The 26696-nt window shown below is 36.8% G+C and overlaps 1 protein-coding gene across 3 annotated transcripts in view; it reads left to right on the forward strand.

The window, feature by feature from the left end:
• Positions 1-22281, forward strand: part of atp11a (ATPase phospholipid transporting 11A) — a 92481-nt gene extending 70200 nt beyond the window's left edge. The window contains exons 21-33 of one of the 3 annotated variants that reach the window (XM_030151626.1): positions 262-439; positions 596-698; positions 1742-1887; positions 4021-4080; positions 4172-4299; positions 6562-6697; positions 7706-7729; positions 9275-9340; positions 9430-9533; positions 11454-11619; positions 15946-16070; positions 16695-16772; positions 20791-22281. In XM_030151626.1, coding sequence (XP_030007486.1) covers positions 262-439; positions 596-698; positions 1742-1887; positions 4021-4080; positions 4172-4299; positions 6562-6697; positions 7706-7729; positions 9275-9340; positions 9430-9533; positions 11454-11619; positions 15946-16070; positions 16695-16746 — 1288 coding nt within the window. In that variant the 3' untranslated portion in view covers positions 16747-16772; positions 20791-22281. Of the gene's footprint in view, positions 1-261; positions 440-595; positions 699-1741; positions 1888-4020; positions 4081-4171; positions 4300-6561; positions 6698-7705; positions 7730-9274; positions 9341-9429; positions 9534-11453; positions 11620-15945; positions 16773-20790 lie in introns of all 3 variants that reach the window. The other 2 variants (XM_030151616.1, XM_030151634.1) reach the window with 2 other exon arrangements.
• Positions 22282-26696: the final 4415 nt, after the last annotated feature.

Here is a 26696-nt window from a genome sequence, read left to right on the forward strand (position 1 = left end):
ACTCAGAAATAGGGTTGAAGATGGACCTGTGGAGTTGAATTAATGAAGAATTCAGACCCAAACATAGCATTTCCAGTTTATGTAGACCACAGGGTACATGTTTTAAAATGCATAATTCCATTAAAAAAAAAACAAAAAAACAAAATATCACTCCTTTAAAACATCAATAAAAACAAAAACAGAACATGAATAGAAATGAAATCAAATGACAAATGTGAGACTTAATACCTTGGAGTGAACAGAGCTGTTGTGTTTGTCCAGTTTATCAGGTGACTTCACCGACTTCGGTCTGATCATCGATGGAGCCACCCTCTCTGCAGTGATGAGGCCGGGTCAGGAGGACTCCAACTCAGGGAACTACAAAGAGATCTTCCTAGAAATCTGCCGCAACTGCAGCGCTGTGCTCTGCTGTCGAATGGCACCCCTGCAAAAAGCACAGGTACCAGGACAAGACTAAGTAGAATAAGTGGGCAGATGGGTGTTACTCATAATAAGAGGCCATGAACTATAAGTCTACATACTGTCATACGCTTTGTGCTGATGCATTAAGCAGCTCTAATAGTGCAGAGGTTTGATGCTGCGTTTACCTCGGTAGATTGTGAAGCTGATCAAAGCCTCCAAAGAGCACCCGATCACACTGGCCATTGGAGACGGAGCAAACGACGTCAGCATGATCCTAGAGGCCCACGTTGGCATCGGTGAGTACAAAACCTCTTACTGTAAACAAAATAAACAGAATTATATATTATACCAGAACTGAAGAACACTGGGAAAAATCTAAATCTTACCAAGTGTACTTTTCTCATTTCTAGTCAAAATATCTCGTCACACTTAAAATAAGACAAAATCACCTACAGAGTAACTTTTCAGTGAGATGTAAGAACTTATTTTTAGACAACAGATCTTGAAAATCTTATTTCAAGAAATCTTACCAAGATAATTTTTACTTGTTCCATTGGCAGATTTTTTTTGCTTAATTCAAGATTTTTTTGCTTAATTCAAGCAAAAAAAATATCTGCCAATGGAACAAGTGAAAATGATCTTGGTAAGATTTCTTGAAATAAGATTTTCAAGATCTATTGTCTAAAAATAAGTTCTTTTATCTCAGGTGATTGTCTTATTTTATTTATTTTTTTCACTTAAGTTTTAATTGAAATTTTCTACACATATATTTAACAAAACAAAAAACAAACAAACCAACATTGCTTGGGTACATTACACACATTTCAATACATTCGCATTATCCAGTCTTTCCACCATTTTGAGCTCTGTAAACAGTCCATTAATTCCACTTTTTGTCCATTTGAGCTTCCTGTAGTCACAGTCTATGAGTCACCCTTTCCATTGTATATATTCCTTCAATAATTGGAATCCACTGGTCCTGTGTTGGTGGTTCTGTCCTTCCCCAGTTCCCTGTAAAAGCTTTTTTACAAGCCACTAAAAGTACATAAAGTTATTGATGTTTCTGCCAGGATTTGAACACTGGTTTCCCACACTGACGTCAGAAGTGTTACCTACTGAGCCATCCAGACACTATTATGTCTTATTTTTAGTGTGATAAGATATTTTGACTAGAAGTGAGAAAAATACACCTGATAAGATTTTGGCTTTTGCAGTGAAGTCTCTTGGATGAAAGACGAAATGTTTTCAAAAAGAGCTAAACCAGTCCAGCTGAATCGAGAAGAACTACCAAGAAATATATTATAATACAAGGAAATGACATAACTGTGCCCACCTCTAGGCATTATGGGAAAGGAGGGTCGACAAGCAGTGAGGAACAGTGACTATGCCATCCCAAAGTTCAAACACCTCAAGAAGATGCTGCTTGTCCACGGACACTATTACTACATTCGCATCTCTGAGCTGGTGCAGTACTTCTTCTACAAGGTCAGTCAACCTGAGGGTCAGACCTCATCAGGGTCTGGTATTTTCCTTTCTACCTTTGTGTTTGTATGTTATTGCACAGAGTATTTATATACAGGGTGTCCCATAAGTCTCCATACATAGGAGACATAATACATATGGTTCTAACATGTATTTCTTTATATTTCTTCTTTGTAGTTCTTCAGCAGTGGAGGACACGCATTGAAATGTGTTCCCGACAAAATGGCAGTCATATAGAGCATATTATATAAATAAAAATGGTTTATGTCAAGAAACGTTTATTTTTCCAATGTATGGAGACTTATGGGACACCCTGTAGTTAGGTCGGTGTACATAAATAAAATGTAATCTTTTGTCTTACTCACTAAAAACGCAGCCATATTCGGTTTGTAGAGTTAAAGCTAAAATACCAATATAAAGGTTTTCAAAGACAATTGTATACAGTAAATGTCAGATGGGAAATATTTATACTTAAATACTTAAATACTTAAAATAATAAACAATGGACACTAAGAAAAATGTGCTATGTTAAGAAACGCTATATGGACAAAAGTATTGGGACATGAATTCAGGTTTGTTTTCTTACAGGGGTCTGGGATATAAAACAATAATGACAAATGTCATAATATAGTTTCATATACAATATATAATATTGATGTATATATCTCAAATCAGCATGAACAGGACATTTTACAAACTGTAGTAATGATGTGTCCCAACATTTTTGTACATATACTTTATAAACATCAATATTTCCTTAAAGCTTAATGGGATTTGAAGAAAGTAGATGGTTAGTTGTGGTAGAAAATTATTATTTACAGTCAAAGCACGAAAAATATTTTAGAAATTTTGAGGTAGGACGTTTAAAATCATAGTCGTGGATTAAAAAAAAACAATCAATGTTGAGAGAAATTAAGTAAAAACCATCTCAGGCATTTTGGAAGCAAAGACAACAATTTAAACAGAACTAAACAATGCAATGTAATGATACTTATCACAATACGAAACTATATTATGACATTTGTCATTATTGTTTTGTAGCACACCTGACTTCAACGTGTCCAAATACTTTTGTCCGTATAGTGTATCTTAGTGTGAAGTTCCTATCCAGTCCACTTTATTTGTATAGCACATTTAAACAAGAACGTTTCCAAAGTGCTTCACATAAAATTGTAAAGACAATAAAACAAATACAAGAAATACACTCAAAACAATAAATAAGTACATAAAATTACAACAATGCTATAAATAAAACAATAAAAACCAAATGACTAAAAGTAATTAAATAAATATTAAGCAAGCTGTGGTAAGATGATAGAAGCTGACCGGTGCCAGACTCTCCCCTCCTCTAATTTAACAATTCGTAGCCCCTTGAGTCAAAGAAGAAACATGAGAGAGAAATCAAGGTAAAAGGCCGTTAACAAAACAAGACATTGTCACCTTGGAGCTGTCATTTTAGATAAATGTTAGTAGTATATTATGAATGGAAGCACTGCATCGTTAGCATTGTATGGTCTTCATGTAAACTTAGAACTTTTCATTCAATAGTACCCTATGTAGGAATGTCATCCAATTTTTATTACATTTTTTGATATGCACTTGTATATCTGTAAAATAATCTAGAAGTTGTTATATTTTTATGTTGTACAGAAAAAAGGACAAATAAGGCCCATCTGTGTTTACTGAGGAGACGTTTATTTCTGTGATACTCCCAGTTGCACACACAGTAATACTGTACAGTCGTGGAAAAAATTATTAGACCATCAAAAGTCATCAAAACAATGGTTATACAATCAAGTACTAACTCTTGTGTGTATCATGTGACTAAAACAGACAGAAAAGAAAACATGGAATGCCTAAAAGCACTGTTTTTGTCAGTACAATGCTGTAGATATTGATGTAAGAACTTAATATGATTTTGGTTATTATCAAGAAAACATGGAAAATGGCTAGATATCAGCTCTGAAATTAAACTGTTATGAGCTATTTTTGTTGTTATTATATTTGTCCAAACAAATGTACCTTTAGTTGTACCAGGCATTAAAATGAACAAGAAATTGAAGAAAACAAGGGTGGTCTAATCATTTTTTCCGTGACTGTCGAAGTGTTAGAACTAACTTTTTTGTTCTTTTCCAGAATGTCTGTTTCATCTTCCCCCAGTTCTTGTACCAGTTCTTCTGTGGCTTCTCACAACAGGTACACACACATAAACACACGCATGCATAAACAAACTAAACAATAATTGTGAGCATAAAGCGTAACAGGTGTGTTGTGTATGTATCCTCAGCCGCTGTACGACACCGCCTACTTGACTCTGTACAACATCAGCTTCACGTCACTGCCCATCTTGCTCTACAGCCTCATAGAGCAGCACATTAACATGGACATCCTGAAGAAGGACCCGTCTCTATACAGGTTAGAAGCCTGCACTCTTATATTCCTTATGTATCCTTTGATTATTTGTAGTGTTAAGCAATTTAATGATATTTAATTGATTATGACAAAAGAGCCTCAAAGCCTGTTTAGCAAGTAACAGACTGAGACAGCACTGTAAAGCAATACTAATCATTCCATATGTGTTTTTAAAAAATATTTTAGTAGCAACCGTAATAGCTGAAATTGTAGGTCTAAGCAAGTACTTTAACATGCCATTAAGGAATAATAACCAAATATTTAATAAAAACATGAATTTATCATCATTGACAAAAGTAACAGAGTGAAGAAAAGTATACAGCAGTTATTCAAGGTTAGGAAAAAATACCAAAAAGTGCTGTTCCTCAAGGAAAATGCAAATATTTAGTGTAACACTTTTCTTAACCCATAAAGACCCAGTGTTACTTTTTTGGAAGTTCCCAAATGGATTTTTCTCTATATTTCACCTTTCATTTATTCCAATATTGCCCTCTGTATTTTGCATTTTTTTCTGTGGAAATCAGGTATTTTCCTATATTTAATTTACTGATCATGTAGATGTTCATAAAAACTTCGATTAAAGTTGAGGGTTATTATATCAAACAGAAAAAACTGAAGAAAAAGTGACTTTTTCAGTAGAATATATCATTAACTGAAGAGAAAACAAGTGTCTCCATCCACTGTCCTTTATCCAACTCCATGGGTTTTACTGGTGAATCAATGTTGTAGAAGATGATGGTGTTTCCACGTTCACTACGGAGCCTCTGAACGTCCAAATGGGTCATATCTGATGACCATGAAAAGATGACAAATTGTATTTTACACCAATTATTTACATATATTGATAGGATTAGTGGATCAACAGGAATTAAACAGTTTCATCAGTGGGTGGTTTTGGTTGCCAGTTGCTGTTTGGGTCTTTATGGGTTAATATATGTGAGTGCATTATATCCAAAAATGAAACGGATATCATTTTTGTTTTAGTTTTTAAGGTCATTAATACATGGTAACAGAGTGATAATCCAAAAAAAGTAGCGTAGTGAGGCGTTTCTTCAGTGTGCTGTTTTTTAATACTAAATAACATTCAAAATCATTATAGTATTTGATTATTATGAAACATAAGATTAGACACAGGCATGCATTTTGAACATTTAGTTACACAATGCTATTTATGCTGTATACATTAATTCACAACCTTTACTGTTCTTCCTTTACACCAGGCGTGTCCAATCCTGGTCCTCGGGGGCCGGTATCTTGCATGTTTTAGATGCTCCCTCTTCCAACACACCTGATTCAAATGATAAGCCTATCATCAAGCTCTGCAGAAGCCCGATAATGACCGTCAGGTGTGATGGAACAAGGAAATATCTAAAACATGCAGGATACCGGCCCTCGAAGACAAGGATTGGACACCCCTGAGTTACACTGTATTCTCATACATTTTCTTATATATCCAGTTGTAATTCAGGTACAAATTAAATAAATAAACATAGTTTTAGAAACTCGAGATATGTCTTTCATGCTGAGTCATCAAAAGTATTGTTTTATAGAAAAAAGAAATTGACCCTAATGTTTACTTTCACTTGGCCAGGTCCTTCTACTGAACAGTGGAAACATCTGACATGTATTTATCACATTAACCTGACAGTTATCCTTAAAATCTGCTCAAACTTACACATAATATTGGAAAACCTTCACTCTTCTTTGTCTAAATTTATGAATCTTGATAAATCTGCGCTTGATAATTCATCTTAGACTGAAAAAATTAGTTTTAAATCCAAATATTTTAAATTAATTGACTTTTCTTTTAAGAATATCTAATGTTTTTGCAGTATATGAAGCCTTTTTCCTTCCATGTTTGGCATAAAATGATGAGTTTATGATCAGATATAAGGAAAACATTTAAAGCAAGTAGCAATAGGTAAAAAAAAAAGACACATGATTATTAAAACAGATTTTTCTTTTCATTAATCTCTAACAGTGTGTGACGCCACAGTGACAGGAGAGCTTCTCCTCTAATCAGTCACAAACAATTCAACTTATTACAGTTTTTAAGGTGCCTGTATCAGTGATGCATTCATAATTTAATCTATATTCATGCCATCTTAAATTAAATTAAAATATTGCCTTACAGTCATTTCTGGTTAAGGTCCGCCCTTCACCCACTAAAGTAGTATTGATCAAATCATGTGACATCAGTCAAAGATCGTAATGATATGAGGCGGCCGACAGGAGTTATTCATACCATTTACTGTCTGCTCACAGAGATATTGCGAAGAACTCTTTGCTGCGTTGGCCCATCTTCATATACTGGACCATCCTGGGTGTGTATGACGCCATCGTGATGTTCTTTGGTGCTTACTTCCTGTTCGATAACACCACCTTCACCAGCAATGGACAGGTAACACAACAGACACACACCTGTTGCTCATATCTGCACTAAAACTTCTGTTTGACAGTGAAAAAGTAGTAGATCCCTCCACACGTTTGCATTTAATATCAGACTTTTACCTGACGTCAGTTTTTTTTGATGTAATAAATGAGCATAACGGTAGCTTTTATTGAATAACTAGAACAACTGTAAAGCTGATCCGTAGATTTGTTTTCCTTTTTTACATGATTGACAATTTAATGACTTACATTCTTATTTATGTTATTATAAAATGTAAGAAAAAGGTTGCAAAAACATCTTCAAAAGTAGTTTATTTTCAGTTACGCAGACTGTTTAATGCCTGATATGAGTAATTATTTGCATTTAGTTCATCAAATATTGGATGTAAAATACTGCAAGTGGTTACTTTTGTTATTTAAGCCCTTTTTATAAATTTTTTGACAATATCTTGATTGAATTTTCATTATATAAGAACAAATGAATTTTTTTCTTTATATTTTAGCTGATGGATGAGAACTAGAAATAGGAAAATACAAATAATTACTTGTTGCGTCTAGATAATTATGTATGATATATCTAATATTAACTGTCCTGTTAAAAGCAACACTGAATTAATGTTTTAACAGCGTCAGACATAGAATATGCATGTTTCACACTGAAGCAGGACTGTTTAAATTTACATTAAACAGAAAAAGCCTGTGTATTCTTAAGTAAAGCTGATATATATACTTATATAATCTATAATCGCTGACAGACTGAAAGACAACAGCATGGCGGGTTTTCCACCATCCTCCTCTGTGTTCTCTATTTGTTTCCTTTTGTTTTTTAAGCAGCGTTCTCCCAGAAATCTGCCTTACATTGCCTGATTTCGGTTGTTTTTGCATCTTTTTTTTGGTTTTTTCTTAATTCTGCTGTTTGTTTTCTTATAATTTTCTTCTTCTGGCTGTCTCCTCCTCTTCGTCCTCTCCTCTTACCTTTGTGTTACTTTTTCTTTTTGCTTCTCTTTCCTCGTCCCAGCTAATGACAACCAACACACAGATGGTAAGCCTGTCCCTGTCTCTCTCTCTCTCTCTGTATCGTCTCCTCCCACTTTCATTTCCCAGTTTTCTCCAGTCGCACTAACCGCCCGTCATCCACTCACCTTTCACCTCATGTCCTGTGTCGACTCTAGACCAATTAGCTGGAGGCTTTTGTGTCGTGACCCGCATCCCCATAGAGCCTCGTGTCCAGGCGTTAACATAGTGATCCAGCATCTTAACTCCACCTCCTGTGTGCATATGTGAGATTTGTGTTGTGACTTCCATGAACATATCACACAGAGTAGCACTTTCATGTCCATTATGTGATACTTGAGACATGTAGCCATCTTTATAATCAAATTCTCCTCCAGTTAATGGGGCTCTGTTTGGACCAGAACAACTCTGTCACATTTGTGGTTTTTCTGTGAACCATCAGGACTATTTATAAGCTTAACTATACAAAATAACCAACTCAATAGCAGAAGCAGAGGACATCAGGATTAAGTGGGGTATCTGGTGATACTTTTATCCAACAGGGAACACACTGAAAGCTCTAGTTATATCTGAATGGGTCATTTGTTAACATTACATCTACCACATAATAATCAGGTCTGTTCTTGGTCTACTTTACATTCTTTTTTTTTCCATTCATGTCTCATTTGTTGGTCAGTGAACCTAGGAAAGAAAAGTTAATCAGGTTAAAGGACTGACTAATGTAATTACATTATTGTATGGTCTTATTTTGGGTTAGAAAAAAAAAATGCCAACAAGAGCATGAGTGGTTTGTCTTAATATTACTTTACAATAAGTCTGGTAAAGGTTCATACTGTCTTACACATATAATTATTGTAGGTAATTCCTTTATCAGACAGGGGTAGTTATTTGTTTACCTACTTTACTAGTTTCAGCTACTTCCTGCCTATAAGACACGTCACAACAACATCATGTGACACTTCTAAGGTTACAGGAAGTAGCTGAAACTAGTAAAGCAGGTAAACAAACAACTACCTCTGTCTGATAAAGGAATTATTTACAATAATTATTTTACAATAGTTTATCATCTTCTTGTGGCTGTTACTACAGGAATTAAATAATAATTAAATAATACTCTTTTATTTCAAGCAGACTGTCACATCCCTGTTTTACTGTTGTTCCAGGCATTTAGAAAAAAGATTCAAACTCAATAAAAGTTATAAGAAATTGCACTTTTAGGAGTTTTAGCAGCCCTGATTGCATGTTAGCATATTATCATCATATCATTAATCGTGTATTTTAAATAGTTCATATATCCTTTATTTAACCAGGTGAAATCATATCATAATATTTAGTCAATTTATAAGCTCCTCATCTCACCTGTTTTCCATCCATCAATCATTTGAGAATTGAGCACCGTGCCATCTGTTTGATTGATTGATTCCTTAATAAACGGAACTCAATTAAGTTTATTATCTCTGATGGTCATTTAGTATTAATTAAATATGGTAGAGGTAAAAACAGCGACAGAGTCTGTGTTTCTGTGCCTTAGTACAACTCAGAATACGTGTAATGGTCTGCTTTTCCTGTGCAGATGTTTGGAAACTGGACATTTGGGACGCTGGTCTTCACTGTGTTAGTCTTCACTGTTACATTTAAGGTAAAAGGTCACACACACTCACAGGTTTTCAGTCATTAAAGTGACAGGTCAGACCATGACACCAACTCACCTGTGGTCTCTTCTTGCAGTTGGCTCTTGACACCCATTACTGGACGTGGATTAACCATTTCGTCATCTGGGGCTCTCTCATTTTCTTCGTGGTCTTCTCTCTGCTGTGGGGAGGAATCATTTGGTACGTGTTCAACATACAAGCAAACAGCATTTCAGACGTCATTTCATAAGCCACTTTTACAGAGATCCCGGAAAAAAGGTGAGATGTGATCCCACCTGTTCGCCACCACTGACTGATTCACACAGCCAAGCCAAAAGAGTAAGAGAGGTGAGACAGGCTGGACTTTTACACAGCGGACCTGCATTCTGGAATCAAAGGGGCGGTGATGCATCGCGGTGGATAGTGTGACCCCATTTTAACATCACAAATTTCTGCCGACCCCAGACATTCAAAACCGAGACTTTTTTTTGCTAAAATTAATTTGTTTTTGAGCCATGTAATAGTTCGTTATACTACGTTGCAAATAAATGTTAATTTTTAGATGACATTTAGGCTATATAATGTATATAATGCACCTTTTTGGATTCTCAGTTTCTCTTGGAGATGTCTTAGCGGGGCCAGGGTGGCAAAGTAATCTTTCCATTCCCTGTTCGGTCTGGTTTTGTGTCTGTGCAGGTTGAAGCGTAGTAATGCACACGGTCACATGATCGGGTCAATCAAGATATGCCCTGTCAAATATTATATTCTGCATTTTATTTGAACTAGATTTTTATTAAGGAAAGTGTGTGGTATTTTAATTATAATGAAATATATATTGAAAAAATATCTTTTATTTGGGTAATTCTGTGCCAAATCACCGGAAAGTTCCTCACTCACCATCTCAGATTTGCTTCATAATTTTTTATTTTGATGCCCTTGTAACTAATAAGTGCTGTGCAAAATTTGAGGCCAATATCTCCACTAGTTTTGGAGATATTAAGCCTACAAAAAAGGGGCGTGGCCCCATATTTTAAGTGTTACAATCAAACATCCATAGTTAGAGGGCTAATAACTTTTGAACTATCCATACTAAATGGTTCAAATTTTCACACCTAATTCCTGGATATAATAAGGCTAGGTACACGTATGTAGAGCTTTGTATGTGACATATTTGCAGATTTATGGCATGCCAAACATGGCTTCCTGGAATGCACATTTGTCCATGGTAGCACTTTTGGCTTGACTTTTGCATGCCATAAATCTGCAAATATGTCACATACAAAGCTCTCCATATGTGTACCTAGCCTTATTATATCCAGGAATTAGGTGTGAAAATTTGAACCATTTAGTATGGATAGTTCAAAAGTTATTAGCCCTCTAACTATGGATGTTTGATTGTAATACTTAAAATATGGGGCCACGCCCCTTTTTTGTCGGCTTAATATCTCCCAAACTAGTGGAGATATTGGCCTCAAATTTTGCACAGTTATTAGTTACAAGGGCATCAAAATAAAAAAAATATGAAGCAAATCTAAGACGGTGAGTCGGGAACTTTCTCTAAAATCTGGTGATTCGGCACGGAACTACTCATTTGTAAATTTTTTTTATCAATTACTAGAAATTTCAGGTGACCCCATTTGAATTTCAGGTGACCCCAAGGTTGAAAAACACTGCGCCCCTCTGCCCGTCTTCCACAAACGTTAGCATGGATAGAGTCTGAGTCTGAACAGCTCGCGGATCTCGGCGTCTCCCCAATTCGACATCTTTCTGGTTGTGTTATGTCTGTTTACTGAACACGGCTCATGCTCATTTTTAAATCCCCTCAGCGCAGGGGTCGCACATGCAATACGTCGTCAAAATGTCACACGAGAGGTGTTCCTTTGACATAGCGTTTCAGAATCATGATTCCACCTTTATCATGACTGTGTTACTACCTCCAGAGGCATTACAGAGCTGCGATAAAGGTGGGACCAAATGATCCGCCATTTCGTTTACACAGACGTCATTCTGGAATAAAGGTGAAATATTCCCGTAACAGACGTGCTGTGTAAAAGGGGCTTTAGTCATGGAATCATTTCCTCCTCTTACCTATTTCCTCCTTTGTTTCTTCCTCTCCTCCAGGCCCTTCCTCAACTACCAGAGGATGTACTATGTGTTCATGCAGATGTTGTCCAGCGGGCCAGCGTGGCTCAGCATCATCCTCCTCATAACGGCCGGTCTGCTGCCAGATGTGGTGAAGAAAGTCATCTGGAGGGCGCTGTGGCCGACCACGACTGAACGCATACAGGTGGGAACACATACACACATTATTGAAGATTATGGATCAGCCAAAACTACTGCTGCTGTCTTTGTATTTTGGAAGAATTACTGTAAAACAAAAGACAGATGGGTGCTTCTATGAAACTGGGTTCATTTTGGTACCAGCTTTTTAGAGCCAATAATAAGAGAAATTTAGACATACACCCCCCCCCCCCCCAGGATGTACCTAATGATGACCTCAGATAAATGCAAAAAAAGATATACTTTTGCTCTGAGCCATTTCAAAATTAATGAATTTTTCATAAAATATTGGGGCCAAAAATAGGACCAAAACTGGGACAGGAAAAGCTGTCCATGGCTGTAAATGGTCTTATTTAGTGCTATAAATAAAAACAGTGTTAAATTTGATGATCCTAGTGGTTTTTCTAATCCAGACATGCAGGTTTTTCATGAATCTGTAGTCTCATTCCAGGTTTTGTACGCCCATTTAAACACAAATCTTGCGTGATTTTGCAACAGTGAGCATTTTGGTGAAACACTCTGCCTTGCATAATTAGTTTGATTTTCAAAATGTACCTGTGGGAGAATAAAAAGATATCCAAAAAATTGTACGTAAATTTCGCGTCCTTTTTACTGTGTTACATGTATGAAAAATAATATAAAATGGAGGACTGGTTGAAAATTGTTGATGAAATTCACAAAATGGAGAGATTAACATTTATGCTGAGGCTGCAAGATGAACTTTACATAATAAGATGGGGCAAATGGATTAATTTCTTTAAATACAATTAATATGCGGTTCGTCTCTTAATCCTGTCAAAGGCTTTATAAACTGCTGCTCTAAAAATTTAATTAATTAGGTAACTTGATTGCTATTTCATAACTGTAGCCTAAATTATCATTACTATTAGATTGTGACTATTATCTGTTGCCGATTGTTTATGTTCAGTATGACAAAATGATAAATAACTAATAAAAACTAAGTGTAAAAAATCATAATAAAAATAATAATATAAAAATGTGTTTTACGTGAAAAATAGTATCTGTTTTCTCTCAGCAAATAATTTTTAAAATAGACCCAAAGTGCTCCCAAACTTGCTTCCTAACATTGGCTTCTACACCCCCATATCCTGTTTTTAGGGACCAGTTTCATAAGAGCACCCGTATATGTTCAACATTTGCCCGACATCATAAATACTGTTGATTGATAGTGTGTTGAATGTCTAACTCCTGGATCTGGGTCAGCAGATGTATGCTGGCTTTGGCTACTTCCCTGCTCTGATGGATGTAAGTCAGGAACATGTCCCTGGTTGTGTACCGTGTCCCTTTATTTTATATCTTTACACGTCTGACAACAACAGTCAAGATATATAATATATTGAACTGCTAGCACTCACTTGACTGATGGCACACCTCTACCAAGCCTGGGAGAATCAGCTTTGCCATGAAAAATGTGTTTATAATGACATACACAGATGTAATCAACGTAGCTGCATAAATATTGTGTAAGAAAAGCTGTACCATAACAATTAGTGTCGAAGCTCAAGCACCAGGAGAGATTACAATAAGTCAAATTACAGGCATTTTTTTAGGATGTGAACTAATTTGGCTTGTGCTACTTTAAAGACGGATGTTTCTATTAAAATAGTCACAAAAAACACATTAAAATAAGTCTTACCTCACTCATGGCTCCTCCCAGACTCTGGTGGAAATAGACAGAAATGTTATTAATACTTGATAAGTTGCTGCAGGTTCAGATATGTTGGTGGTTTTGTGTGATTTTTGCTGTGCTGTTTGACCTTTAACAACTTGGATAAACCTTAACATTTCTTTCTCTACACCTTTAACAGTCTTTTCCTTTCGATTGTGTTTATGCACCTTCTGAAACCTGTTGAAAAGCATCTGACTTCATTTACGTACTGTTTCTGGACCACTGCAGCCCTAACTGGAGGTTCAGCTGAAACGTTTTCTGTCTGACTTGAGCAATTAACTACACAAAGATGTTTAGAGTCTTATGCAGGGTGTATTTATTTATTTATTTATTTATTTAATTAACAAATTATTAGTAGAAAAGGACTTTTTGCTTGTTGCTCAAAATGCTACAACAGAAGAATTTTGACTCTCATAAGGATTGGTTACATAAAACTCTATTAGGAAAAGACAGTTATTACAGCAGCACTTATAATTACTCCTACGTCTGGCTCTGAATGTTTTGGCTGGCAGACTAAATAATCTCATCAACTGATTTTTGTGATGAGTAATGTGATGATGTAAAAAGCGTTTATATTTCTCATTGTTTGCACTTTAACTGATTATTACCGTGTACACAGATCTTACTTAGAACTAACGTTTTACGCTTAAAAGAATGCATTTTTGTGAAACTTTTGGATTAGATTAGATTAGAAGAGTCAGAATGAGGCTGATCTCACACTATGGACTGATTAGAATCTGTTTGTTTAAAATATCTCCCTGACCTTTAAAGCTTCCCCTCTCCTCTTCCTCCTCCTTCCTGCCTTCCTCCTCCCCCTCTCTTCCCTGTTTCCTCTGTGGCAGACTAAGCGTCGGTGCCTTGCCTCCGAGCCTTCCACCATCTTTATGCTGTCTCAGACCTCCAGCAGAATGAGTTTCTAACCCCGCCCACCCGGAGGTGACCCTCTGCCTCTCCTCCTCTACCTCATCTGTGAAACCTCCTTCTTCCTCTCCTTCATCCTGCTACATAAGTTCCTCCATTGTTGTGCATGAATCGTCACATGGCATGTTTGTGTATCTACGTGTGTTTTTGTGCGGTACACGCTGACTGTGTTTGACCCCGATGTGTGTGTGTCCACAGCGTGTGAGAGATAATAGAAGGTTTGAGAGGGCCGTGACCTACCACAGTTCAGACTCTTTACTAGATGGAGTCGCTATCTCAGAAGCCTAGGGGGCTTCAGCACGGTAAACACAGGTCTGTGTGTGTTATGGTTGGACTGGGCACTGGAGGGTCATGTTAACATCCTGTGTATATATGATGGATTTTACTTTGCCGTGGTGTGTGGTCTCACAGCGTTGATGACATGACAGAATTGCACTAAAACAGGTGGGGTGTGTGTGAGGGCTGTGTTCAGGTATTATGCGCTGATGGGTGCTGCACATGGACCTTTGGTTCCCTCTAGTGGCTCATATCAGCATCACTTGACAGAACAAGTGGGACTGAACATTGATGCATGTTCGCATTTGCTGCATGTCTGTAAAAGCAAGCTTGTGGTGTTACGTTTTTATTTTGTTTGGATGTTTTGCATTTGTTCAAACTACAAAGGAGGGGACATTATTATCACAGCCAGCCTTAATGATAAAATAATAGGAAAGTACACCGCTGTCTAGTCTATACGAAGCCTAATTCGTCCTTTTTTTAGACTTAAGTATCCTGTCAAGTTTGCTTGTAAATAAAGGTCAGTGTTACTCAGTGGTGGAATGTAAGTATTTGTACTTGACTTGAATATTCCCATGTGCTGCTCTATACAGTATATTTGTACTCCACTAGATCTCACAGCCAATTTAAATTCTGCTCCTTCATGGATTCACAGGAGAATGCATGGTCACGAAGCTGAAAACAGGCCTGTTACTCTGAGCTTATTAAAGTTTAAGTTTTTAAAGATACTTTTAGACAATACAATACAATACAATTAGTTCAACTACCATTTACAGAGATGAGACTGAAAATCTGACATCATTTTTACAATTGCATCTGTTAGATTATGAACAGCCTACCATGTGTTACATATTTTCCTCTATGTCCATCACAGGGTCATTAAGTCCGTTTAATATAATCTAAGGCATTTTACTCCAAATCATCTTTGGATTTTATAATTTCATCAAACGCATATTTAAATGTAATATAGTCTTCTTAGTACTCAGTATTTCTCATACATTTTCTGCAGTAGTTCACTAAAAGTTAACATATAAACATATACTTCATCAAATAATGCATGGCTGTAGGTTCAACTCCACTACAGTGTATATAAAGTTAGTTCAAATGATCATTTTGCTGCACAATAACCACTGTGACTTTGTAAACTAACTGCATTTTACTGATTATACATAATTTTTAACAGTTTTTTTTACATACTTAAGCAAAGTTTACAATTCAGAACATATACTTCAAGTAGTGTTTTGACTGAGGTAAAGGCTGTAAATACTTCCTCCACCACTGATATGTGACATGTATTTCCTTCCTGATAAAATAGTCTGTTTTCCACGGCTCAGAGCTAATTATTATGGGCTGTGACAGCAGTGTCTCCTCCCTGTTTCTCCTCCTCCAGTCCTCCACCACTAACACTCATCTCCCATTCTGTCTATCCCTCTCTCACTCACACAGAATGCTGACAAACTGTACAAGGGCCAGCTCTCGGAGTTCACCCCCCTGGCGTCTCTCCACGGCCCGTCCAAGGCGGGCGGCCATCGGCGAGGCTCCGGCCAAAGGAACGCCCCCAACTCTCGAAGGTCTGAACCCCTTACCAAGAAAACCATGTTCACACGCTGGCAAAGACCACAAGACTACTTCACCTTCACCCCAATCCCCCGCTTCAGCCACTCGAGGCAGGGATACTCCTACTGCGGGGCGGGGCCAGAGACCTCAGTCTAATTTATTGATGTTTATGTATCAAAGAAGTCCCAAACACTCGCAGTGATTGACTCCAGAGCTGGAATCAAATAAGAGACTGCGTTGCAACAGGTATCTGTAACCCATCTGTAAGGGATTACAGTGAAAGTGACCTTCACTACTGTACCCCATCCAAGGCCAAGTACGGCACAAAGCACTATGGGACGGCTCTGCGAAAAGACTGAGCAGGGCCTCGCTCGTCGCCTCAGCACGCAAAGGGCTCCGTGTAATGATGTCACAGACTCAAACCACATTCTGTCAAACTGAAAATACACGCACTGGCCCTTTACAGTATGCGAAGTGTACTTCAATTCCTGAGATGTGTGTGATTTTTTTTTAAAGAGTATGTACACGTTGAATCGTGCTGTTGCGATTGGAGCTGATGTGATGATAATGAAGGCAGCGGCTGTAACTGTCATTAAGCCATCTCTCTGTCCTTTTCTGTCTTTTCTGCTTCTCTTTAGGACTAACTGGTGTTGCCTGTGTGCAAACTTATTATCCAGAAATACTCCGTAGGACACGGGGTCAGATGCCACAACACTGTAAGGAGGGGATAGCTCAGCAGAAAAGCTTAAGTGTTGGAAAAATCATGTTTTTGTTTTTTTTTTTTTATTGATTTTCAGTTTTTGAACACCTCAATGTTCTCTAAAGAAAAGAGCCTGTAGGCGTTACAAAGTCTGTTTGACTTGAATTGCTTTTTACCTCACCATGATCCTAATAATGTACTGTTATAATAATAATGCACTGAAATATTGTCCAGATAGCTTCAGAGGGTGTAGCAGCAGTCTGTTATATTGAGGGTTGGTGTGTAACCAAGAAAAGTCAGGACACCAGCTTTCAAGGCTTCATTTACTTCCATTACCGCTGAAAAAAGTTACTTCACATTGTTTTTTAACCATTTAGCTGCCAGACCCTAAAAAAGTTTATTTTGGCTAAATTAATGTAAATGTCCATTATAAATCAAGGTTTTTTTCAGAAAACAAATACACTAGTCTACTATATTATTTTTTTATGTGCTGCAGAGATCAAATGTCTTAAATCTTACTCACGTTAATAAGATAACTTGGAAAACAAATGATAAAAGTGTTAGTTACCTGATGTTTTCAGTATCCTCCTGTGACCCAGGAAAGTGACAGTTTTAGCTTTTTTACATTAAACAATTGTCGCGATTAGAAACTGCATAATGTAACAGTTTTTTCAGACACATTTTGTAAAATTATTTTTATGTATTGATTTTTTTTATGGAATGTCCTTTGCAATCGACAGCATTTTTTTTTTTTTTTTTTTAAGTAAAACTGTCAAACTTTTGTCCCCTCCAGTGGACAAAAATGCCTTGCTGGGTCTCAGGAGCATAAGATGAAGTGCTATTATATGTACATATTACTTTATGTACATTTATACACTAGATTCATAACTCTTCCCTGTAAACCTGTTAATTCTTTGTTTTTACTTGTAGACCAGTAAATGGGTTAACAGCTTATAACTTTTCTGTTGCAGTGGATGTAAATGAAGCCTTGAAAATTGACACAAACAAAACAGTAATCCTCAATATTCCAACAGTTGCTACACTTTGTGAAGGTTTATGTGGACAAAATTGCACTGCAGGAGTAAGTATATATCTACTGTAACGGTGAAAAAGGCGGTTTTTATACTGTAGAGGACATGGAGGTGTTCTTCAGGACTCTTTCAGACCTACTTGAGGTCCATTTCCAACACCTAAGCTTTTAAATTCATGTGTAGTGTGAAGTGTTGGGCTGAATATAGATGGCAGATAGCTCCTAGTGTGTAGTATGTGTGTGTTGATATCTAGAGGGTGTGTTAGTTTGTGTGTAGTGTTCATCTCTGCAGGACCTCCCTCTGTCTTTAAAGCACTTTAACTCTAGACCTTATAACGCTGATGCTCACTAATGGCTTTTTGTTTCACTGTTAGAACAGAAACGGAAGCTGTGCGTCATTTTACAGGCCTCGTATTTTCCTGGAAACTTATGTCAAGGTTTCCTAAAAATAGCTGGTGTTTAACTGTTAATGAGTAGATTACATCCAAAGCAATTTGTTGTGATTTATAAAGTGATATTGTGAAAGGTTACAGCTCACACTTCATTTAAATTGGGGAGAAAAGCTGTGAAATGACATAGGATTATTAAAATATTAGTAAATGTTTAGTGTTTTAAGCTGAAATAGTCAATAAGTATGAAATCAGGTACATGAGGATTTATAATGTGAAGAATTAGTTTGGCCTTTGGAGTACATGTTCAAACCAGCTTATATTTAAGAAACTCCAATAACATGGGAAAAACAGGAGCCTTAAAATGATGCACCACTGAAACGGTCTCAGTTTTTGCCTTACGTCACCTCGTAGGACATCATGTACCAAAGAAACTGAAAGACGATCTGTCCCCATCTGAACAACACCTGATAGACGTAATGTATTCTAGGTCTCGTGTTTGTCCACTGTCTATGTTTCCACAAAAACAGAAAGAATCGGAGAATAAAAGGCTGCAGTCACATGCCCCAAACAACTTCCTGCCTTAAAGAAATGCACCTTTTGCCAGAAATCAGCTCATTTTTCCCCAGACACATCAAACTGATTTTCTAAAACTGGCTGCTTTATGCGATATTTAGTCCTATTTGTGTTCTCTGGGTGAAAGCCTGCAGACATTATTCGGGGCTTAACTGCATCTCCTCTGCTTGTTTTTTTTAGGAAAGTAAGTTTAATCTATACTTCGATGCAAGGTTAGGCCAATGCTCTTTAAATATTACTGAAGAAATCAGCCTGATAATTTAATCTTGATGTTCTTTTTACTTGATAATTTGCTAAAAGTGCAGGAAAACTGTGCAAACCTTACCTATGTACAGTATGCACACTTTATATTAGATGAAACATTCTACATTTAAGCTGAGACTTTCTCCAACTACAAGTCCAATTAATGTTGGATCTTTTTAACAATACTTTTTAGGACTTGACTTTTACTCAAATATAACTTATACCGTCGCGGAAAAATTATTAGACCACCCTTGTTTTCTTCAATTTCTTGTTCATTTTAACACCTGGTACAACTAAAGGTACATTAAATATAATAACAACAAAAATAGCTCATAAGAGTTTAATTTAAGAGCTGATATCTAGTAGGTGTGTGAGAAAATATCAGTTCTGCGATATATTGCAGTATTTCATTTCACAATACTGTATAGATATTAAAAAGTACTGTATCGATATTTTTAGGTATTTATTCAAATGCAGATATTGTGGAGGATCATTTTTGGTTTTTGTTTATATTTTATTTATTAATGTTTAACACTCTTTTATTAAATAATGTTATTTCCTTTGTTGGGATTGCACAAAAATAATGTTATGATGTTAGTTACAAACTGATAGAATATGAACATTTGAACAGGATCTTAAACTGTAATGTCTGTAAAACAGAATTTAAGTTTTAACACAGGAACATTTTGTGACATAACATTAGATCCTGTTGTGATCAGACATAAATGTGTTTAGTATTTGTGCATATTTCTGGTGTAATTCAATTCTTCAAGGAAATAATCATTTGAGAAAAAGAAACAAACAAAACCTTGCCTTTTTAATAGTATCATGATATATTGTGATATATCGTATTGTGATCCTAATACTGTGATTTGTATCGTATCACCAGATTCTTGCCTATACACACCCCTAATATCTATCCATTTTCCATGTTTTCTTGATAATAACCAAAATCACTTCAGTTCTTCCATCAACAGCTATGGCATTGTACTGACAAAAACAGTGCTTTTAGGCATTCCATGTTTTCTTTTCTGTCTGTTTCAGTCACATGATACACATAGGAGTTAGTACTTGATTGCATAACCATTGTTTTGGATGATTTTGATGGTCTAATAAGTTTTTCCGCGACTGTATGTCATGCCTAGACTGGTAAATATGCATTTTTGCGACTTGAAAAATTAGTTTGAAAGATTATAGATGGATACAAATTTAGTTTTTGCTGATTCAAAAACACTGACTTTAATTTGCAGAAAAATATTTATGTTAAAAGCCAACCTAAACCGTACCTGAATCGTGTTTATTAAATGTCAAATCCAAAAAAATAATCAGATATTTCATAAGACAAACTGCTAATTATATCTATTAGAGTTCCGTAAGTTTCTGACATGTGCAGGCCTCATTTTAGTGTTTTATCATATTTCTGTCTTCATTCCAACACTTTAAAACCTCCCAGTGCTGCAGAAGTTTGGTATGGGTTCAATTCCAGCTCCACAGCCCAGTACTACGATTTCTAACACGTCCCGACCAATTCAGTATTTAGATCTTTTACTATTAATTAAAGTGCTAGAGTAGTTCAAGTCCTGCTTTCAGAATCATTCTTAATTAAAAGGATGTAAGTATTATCAGGACAATGCACTTCGAGTATGAACAGTAATAGTTATTGTGCAATAAAACGTCTGAGGTGGAGTCGAAATCTAAAGCTGTGTTAAACCCAAATACTCGAGTAATTTCACCGCTTTATAAGAGTAAATTCTGTCTGACGTTTCTGTTCCTTCCTCTCTCACCCTCTGCTGAAGTGATGCCGATGTGGGACTTTTCCTACCTCCGACAGCTGCTTCCATGCGTCGCGTCATCATCATCATCATCGTTCACCATCCTCATCTGTTAGACGTTCATCATCCATCCATCGTCTGTAGTGAGACAGTAAAACAGAGGTCAGAGAATAGATTTTCGACTCTTTTGTACAAACCAAAGCCTTGTTGCTGCTAGAGATACTTTTAGCTGCTTTACATTAGGTGCCTTGTGGTAGCGGATCAAGTCTGTGTTTGTCTTTGCTCGCTATGTGGAAAAAGTCCTCCTCATATTTAGGCATCAAACCCAAGGGCAGTGCAGATAATAGATGGATGGGTGGTGAAAAAATGGAAGAAAAACAACAAGATTGATGAAAAACAGCGAGTAGATGAACAAAATATTTACCGAATGCACAAAAAAGTTCAAAGACTTATCGATTTTTTTTATGTTTTTTTTTTTTTTAATTCTAAATGTTTTATATGTTGTGTGAGCGAGAGGATGTGTTCATTGTTTAATGTGTAATGTTAAATAAATGCTCTTTAGCACATCACAGCGGGAGTTATGGATCTGAACACACTGGAAAGTATATCAGCTAAAAACAAAACAAACACTGTACGTTCTGTAGGTTTGTGTCGACGTGTCCAAGCTGCTTATACACACAGACTGAAAAAAAAAAACATGTTCAAGTTCATTTAAAGTTCACGACGGCTGAATTAAACACTGAAGAATCCCAACTAACGCTTAATTCTCTCAGGATTGTGAATGTAAACAGAATTGTATCACCCTAAATCACTCAGATTTCTTTTCTTTTTTTTTATACCTGAAAAATCTGATTTGTCTGAAGATTTGGCACTTGTTCGTTTAAAGAAGGTGTGAATGGTTGCCACGCCGACGGGTACGTCCTGTATCTGTCCGTTACCACTAGTAGAGCTTTTTATATGTTCAGTACAGTAGAGGCTTTGTTACTTTTTTTTACTTTCTAGAGTCAGTATTTGACGTGTCTTATATACATAGAAGTGTTTAACACCTGACCAACCGATCGAACAACACTGGACGTGTGTGTATCTATAGCTTTAAAAGACAATAACGCTCAGACTGTGCACTGAACCGTCTCGTCTGATGATCGACACTTTGCTGTAGAAACTTTAAAGCCATTTGTGTTGGATTTAAGGTGTCACCAGTCCGCTGAACTGGCAGCCTTTCAACTGAATGTTCCCCTTCTGTCACTGTATAGTCACCTACTGTATATTTCTTATAACTCAGAGTATCTATAAAACAGATACAGAATATATATATATATATATATATATATAAATTAAATATATATACACAGTATATAAATGTAGTCATGTTAAATGATGTACAGTTTTGGGGTGTTTTTGTATACAGTTTTTAACAGAGTCATATCAAGATTTACTTGTGGATTTTTGCCAACCTTTCTGTAGTTAACAACTGTAAATTGCTTCAAAATAAAAGCCAGATGTGGAGATATAAAACTGGGAGTGTGTCTGTTTTTTTTTTGTTTTTTTTTACACAAGGCTTGTTCTGTACTAATTTTACATTTTGCATTTTAAATTTAATCATTAGTATTGTTTCTAAGCCTCACCAGTAGGATAATTTTACTGGATTAAGTTGAAATTTATAGCAGTTGTGATGTTTAACTCCTAAAGACCCAGTGTTATTTCCCAAATCAATGTTTCTTTCTACTTAACCTTTCTTAAGTGATCATCAATTATTATAATAGTATCCTGTCAATCATGTATTTTCTAATATTTAATTTAGATGTTCATAAAAACTCAGAGTAAATTCTAAAGTTATTTTATCAAAACAGAAAACTGAAGAAAAAGTGACTTTCAGCAAAATCTATCAATAACAGAACACAAACAAGTGTCCATCCACTATCACTCATCTATTTAACTTTTTTTTAAGTGATTTACCATCATTTCTTTGAATATTATCTTATTTTCTTTACTGTAAATCATGTCTTTTCCTATATTTAATGTTGATGTTCATGAAAACTCCAAGTGCATTCAATAGTTATTTTATCAAACAGAAAACTATTGAAGAAAAAGTCACATTTTCAGCAAAGATATCATTAACTGAATGTAAAAACAAGCGTCTCCATCCACTGTCACTGATCCAACTCCATGGGTTTTACTGGTGAATCAATGTTGTAGAAGATGACGGTGCTTCCACATTCACTAAGTAGCAATAGGATTAGTGGATCAGAAGATATGAAACAGTTGATATGGGTAGATGCTTTTGGTTAATAGTGGATGTTTGGGTCTTTAGGGGTTAACAGGGATCACAGAAACAGAAAAAAGTAAAAGCAAACACCTAATATGTGACATACAGTAGGGCCTTTTAATACTACTTATATTTGCTATTTATGCTTTGTACAGATGATATCTTTTAGACTACATTGTTATTATTGTTGTGTTTAAAGCTTTATATTATCATATTTGCATGTCTACTTCATTTTTATCATCTGTTAACTGTTTTATGTAAAGTCTTGTTTCTATATCCTGTATTTACTGTTGTTTACCTGCTACAGGACTGCAAGCAAATTATGTTATAGCTAACTCTGTTGTCCCTGTCAAATAAACAATAAAATGGAATGAAATGAAAAGTTAGCTATTTTCAAAACTGAAATTTATAAAACACATAGATGTCTCATATTTGCAACTAATATTAACACATAAAAAACAAAAGTTTGAGGAAAATCATGAAATCTGTCCAGAGAAAATCTACAATGAAAATGTGTTTTTTACAGTGCAGTTTTTATCAAATTACTTCATGACTTATCCTTCATACAGAAAACAGCTGAAGATACACTATATTGCCAACAGTATTTGCTCACCTGCCTTGACTCACATATGAATTTAAGTGACATTCCATTCCTAGTCTGTGGGGTTCAATACGACGTGGGTCCACCCTTTGCAGCTATAACAGCTTCAACTCTTCTGGGAAGGCTGTCCACAAGGTTTAGGAGTGTGTTCATGGGAATTTTGGACCATTCTTCCAGAAGCGCATTTGTGAGGTCACACACTGATGTTGGACAGAAGGCCTGGCTCTCAGTCTGCGCTCTAATTCATCCAAAGGTGTTCTGTGGGGTTGAGGTCAGGACTCTGTGCAGGCCAGTCCAGTTCATCCACACCAGACTCTGTCATCCATGTCTTTATGGACCTTGCTTTGTGCACTAGTGCACAGTCATGTTGGAAGAGGAAGGGGCCAGCTCCAAACTGTTCCCACAAAGTTGGGAGCATGGAATTGTCCAAAATGTCTTGGTATGCTGAAGCATTCACAGTTCCTTTCACTGGAACTAAGGGGCCAAGCCCAGCTCCTGAAAAACAACCCCACACCATAATCCCCCCTCCACCAAACTTTACACTTGGCACAATGCGGTCCGACAAGTATCGTTCTCCTGGCGACCGCCAAACCCAGACCCGTCCATCAGATTGCCAGATGGAGAAGCGCGACTGGTCACTCCAGAGAAGGCGCCTCCACTGCTCTAGAGTCCAGTGGTGGCGTGCTTTACACCACTGCATCCGGTGCTTTGCATTACACTTGGTGATGTATGGCTTGGATGCAGCTGCTCGGCCATGGAAACCCATTCCATGAAGCTCTCTGCGCACTGTTCTGGAGCTAATCTGAAGGCCACATGAAGTTTGGAGGTCTGTAGCCATTGACTCTGCAGAAAGTTGGCGACCTCTTCGCACTATGTGCCTCAGCATCCACTGACCCCGCTCCATCAGTTTACGTGGCCTACCACTGTGTGGCTGAGTTGCTGTCGTTCCCAAACACTTCCACTTTCTTATAATACAGCTGACAGTTGACTGCGGAATATTTAGGAGCCAGGAAATTTCACGACTGGATTTGTTGCACAGGTGGCATCCTATCACAGTTCCACGCTGGAATTCACTGAGCTCCTGAGAGCGACCCATTCTGTCACAAATGTTTGTAAAAGCAGTCTGTATGCCTAGGTGTTTGATTTTCTACACCTGTGGCCATGGAAGGGATTGGAACACCTGATTCTGATTATTTGGATGGGTGAGCCAATACTTTTGGCAATATAGTATATGAGTAAAATCCGATCTCTATTCATACAACAAATGACATTTTAGTAACTTGCTGTCTATGATAACTATTTACATTAAATAGTGATGTGTGTCTTGAACAATTTGGACTCATTTCAACCCAAGATCATGAAAAATACACAACTGATAAGGCATAGAAAACACACATTAACCATTAAATTTAGCTCTGAATGATTCCAAACAAACAAAAAATATGTCTAGAGTAGAGTTTGGGGATTTTTCCATGAATAAAATTTTGGATATAAATTGGAAAAAGTGTCTGAGTTGATCTGAAATAAGTCTCCTAATTATTTTAACTGCACTTCCTGTTTCAGCCACAGGGAGGCAGCAGAGTATCTCTAATGTTTGACTCCTGCCAGGCCTGTAGAGATCACCACAGACAAATCAAACACACCTCAGGAGTTTGTATTATCTGACACTGATGAACACAAAAGGACGTTTCAGAAGACGAGCTTGTTCCCTGATGTTCGTTGTCTCCAACTAAACCGGCATCTGTGTTTTACGTGACACTTGGGAATTGTTGAAAAAGACCATTTTTAGTTCCCCCGAAGTGGCTGCGGGGCTGCTGTCTGCACCATCTGAACACGTCAACAAGATTAGGACAGAGGTTTTGGATCAATTGGATTCCCTTCATCCTTTTCACTTCTCATCTGTGATGATCTGCCCGTCGTCTCCTCCACAGCTGGCAGCCTCCGAGTGAGTCTGATAAGGATGGAGAAATATCTGGGGCAACACTGTCAGAGGTGAAAACCAGGGAAGAAAACTAAATTGTACATAAGACGCGATGGTGAGAAGTGGCACTGCGTGTTCAGACGCCGTCCTTAAGCTTTTCCCGGCTGCTGCTTTTACCACAAATTAAAGTGCAGTGACTCATTCCATCAATTTCAAAATGAGACCAGAAAGTCTCCACGTTTTACCACAGGTTTCATCAACTTTTAAACCTCTCAACACTTTGTGAAACTATAAATATAAAGTACGTCCTCTACCTTTCATTTCAGCTTTTTATGGTGCATTACTCTCCACTGTATAGATTCTAAAATATGTAGAGATGGGTGGGAGGTGGGATTTAAGGTGTAACCGAGTCCTTTACAACCTCTTCACCACCTGTGAAGACCTTCTTCATCTCTCAAAACACCTGAACGACTCGAGGGCGGATTTCTGGAAGCTCATGAGTGAGATCAAATACGGTGAGCTAAAAGAGTTGAAATAAAGACGGAAATTTATGGGAAAAAAGGGCTGAAACACAGAGATAGAGTCCGGTTGACATGGAGGGGAGCAACCTCTATTTTTACTCCTTAAAACGCTCAGTGATGGAGCTTTTCATTCAGCAAACATGAAGACAAACTTTTTTAAAGGGGTCTATTTTCAGGATTAATCCACATTTGAGGCTTGGGTGAGGATTTGCCACTAGTCAATATAAACCTGCACTGAAAACCAAAATCAGATTATTTATTTATTTATTTATTTTACATCTAAGCTTTGTACTGGAAAATATATGTGAATATATTCAGATACAAGCCTTTATCGGGCAAGTGACTATTTTTGGTAATTTCGGCATACATTACAAGACAGAAGTTACTGTTATACAGAGATCCTGAGAACATAGCACAGAAACAGGCAATACAATTAAAGGCAGGAGTCAAAATGATGGTGATTAACCCTTTATAGTTCACTCATAGAAATACTCTGAAATTCAACATTTCAACCCCAGTGTGTTATTGGAGGATAAGACAAGACTTAATTACTTTTGTGAAATTAAAAAAAAAAAAAAAAAATCTATATATATTGTGTAGGCCAATGAAATTACCAGATTT

Source organism: Sphaeramia orbicularis, chromosome 2 (assembly GCF_902148855.1).
Source record: "Sphaeramia orbicularis chromosome 2, fSphaOr1.1, whole genome shotgun sequence".
In the NCBI taxonomy this organism is placed as follows: domain Eukaryota; kingdom Metazoa; phylum Chordata; class Actinopteri; order Kurtiformes; family Apogonidae; genus Sphaeramia; species Sphaeramia orbicularis.